At 44.5% G+C, this 2,370-nt stretch overlaps 1 protein-coding gene across 3 annotated transcripts in view; it reads left to right on the top strand.

Annotated features, from left to right (window-relative positions):
* agap1 (ArfGAP with GTPase domain, ankyrin repeat and PH domain 1) overlaps positions 1-2,370 on the top strand; it is a 269,207-nt gene continuing 266,837 nt past the window's right edge. For 2 of the 3 annotated variants that reach the window (XM_028571835.1, XM_028571833.1), the window contains exon 1: positions 1-1,120. In XM_028571835.1, the coding sequence (XP_028427636.1) occupies positions 958-1,120 (163 nt within the window). In that variant the 5' untranslated portion in view covers positions 1-957. The remainder of the gene's footprint in view (positions 1,121-2,370) is intronic. The other variant, XM_028571834.1, reaches the window with a different exon arrangement.

The following is a 2,370-nucleotide window of genomic DNA, read 5'->3' as shown; positions in this document are numbered from 1 at the left end:
GCTCTACACGGGATGGACCTCGCAGCAACACGGGAAGGGGGAAAGGCGGAGTGTTTGGGCGCCGTGTGCAGGACTTACCTGTGAAAAACTGTCTGTAAACAACACCTGGATACATTTTAGGGTGCGCGTGTCGGTTGCTGTTAAGTTTAAAGTGGACTGAAGGTTATTCGTGCGCAGCTTGCTGGTCCCGGAGACAAAACAACGGACGGGAATATCCTAACTACCCCTCCACGAACTGTGTATATCACGCAGCCTCACTGCCAACAGCTGCTGTTTTAATTCATATTTTTTAATGGTGGTTTCGTGTCTTCTCGGAGGCGTTGACCCCCCAGTTAGTCGTTATGTAAAGCCGACTTTAAAGCCTGAAGAACGGCGAGTTTTTCCCTCCTCCCTCCTGTTGTTGGAAGCTAGAGCTAGTTAGCTTTAGCCGCCTAGCATCAAGGCCGTTTTTATCCTTGTCGTCTGGTCAATTTATGAATGTAAGTGACGCTTAAAGCTCTTTTAAATCCACATAAACCCGAGAAAGTGTCATTTTAATCCTACGTGGACTGTAAGGATATGGGGAAGCGTTGCTCAGCCTGCCGCACATCTGTCACCGGGACACCCCGGGGAACAGCTGCCTTCACCGGCCAGTAGCAGCAGTCTGGTCGCTGGGAAAAAAAACACTGGGAATATATCTTGTATTAAAATTTCCAGGCATGTAGAAGAGGATCAGCTGTGTGTTTTTTTTTTTTTAAAGCAGGAAAGACTCTTATCTACTTTTTGATTTAACCCAATTATATACCTGATAAACTGATGTGTTACGTTCACCAGGGTGCGTTGGAGAAAAGCATGATTTAAGGCTTCCCTGAGCTCGTTCCCCGGCTCCTGGAGGTCACAGCTTTCACCTTCGTCTCCCTCCACTTCCCTGCCAACACCACCGTCTGATCGGCTGAAAAGGACCCCCAAGTTGCAGTGATGAACTACCAGCAGCACCTCGCCAACTCGGCCGCCATCCGATCCGAGATCCAGAGGTTTGAGTCCGTCCATCCCAACATCTACTCCATCTACGAGCTGCTGGAGCGTGTGGAGGAGCCACTGCTGCAGAACCAGATCCGGGAGCATGTCATTGCGATTGAAGGTAGGACAGTGGGTGGGTTTCAAGGCAATCCTGGGTGTCACTTTACATCTTAAATTCCTCCAAATACAGCGCCTCAAATGGTCTGTTAAATGTGGCAAATTCCTGTTTAAGTGTCGTGGTTTCTGTAGTATTTTTGCATAATCCTAACTAACATGTACTGAATTTGAGCCTGTAACAATATACCACTTAGGACAACTTTACTTCATCACATTCATGCAAAAAATCTTGCAACATTGCACAGAGGTCAGGCACAAACAGATAGTTAAGATACATAATGTTCCAGAGAGCAGATAAAAACAGTGGAAATGTAAAGGTAACCTGGTTTTACTTAGTGTGTCACACGGTTGTTGTTAGCTTCTCGGGACGTTTTATCTGATTAGCTGAGAAGTCAGGTTTTTAGATCCCATGATGATGATTATGATGAAGAAGGGCTTGTAGAAGGATCTTGTTATGTGTTTGTGTCGTACCAGACTCTCCAAACTTAAAGCTGCTCTGTTTGTGTGCTAGTCGCCTTAGTCTACAAACATCTGTATGCTGTAAACAACCTGTACTGTGATGCACAGATGTGTCCGGCAGAGACACAGTTTTTATTTTGACCAAAAGAAGAGACAAACAAGCTGAAAAAGGCACTTTTTAAAGGTCAGCATTGATGCTTTTAAGAGGATTTCTGACCTTACCACACAGAACATGTCAAGTTATTGTTGCTAACAATAGACTTTCTCTGTATTCAATCAAGATTTAAAAACAACATTTTCAGTTTTCTTTCAGATATATATAAAATGTCGACTAAAAGGAAAGGGGGTTTGGCTTGAGGGAGGTTTTGTAGAATCATTTATTATATTTTGTGGAGTAACAAAGGATTTGGGTACAAAAGCACAGTCTGAATTGAATCAAAATCTGCATTAGGACCAGTTGAGTGAATGTGCTCTGTGGCTGCACAGCTGTCAAAGCTACATAACACAAAAGAGTCGTAGCGGTGACTCGCAGCTACTTTGCTCATTTCCATTTTCCCTGAATTGACTGGCACTCTGTGACTCATTCAGCCTGCTTTTCATGCTGGAAATAACCCTAAAAACAGCAGCAGCAGCAGCAGCTGTACTGTCATCCTGTTTCTTTGCCTCTGTGCACATCTGGATGTGTCGCTCAGATTCATGTCATGTTATGCAAGCTCTCAGCTGGAGAGGCCAGCCATCCCTTCTGTGTGTTTGTGTTGTTGTTATGTAAGTAAAGGCTACATCTACACTACTACG

This window comes from Perca flavescens, chromosome 24, assembly GCF_004354835.1.
Source record: "Perca flavescens isolate YP-PL-M2 chromosome 24, PFLA_1.0, whole genome shotgun sequence".
Taxonomy (NCBI): Eukaryota; Metazoa; Chordata; class Actinopteri; order Perciformes; family Percidae; genus Perca; species Perca flavescens.
The sequence above is the reverse complement of the archived record's forward strand: the minus strand, read 5'-3'. Positions and strand labels throughout refer to the sequence as shown.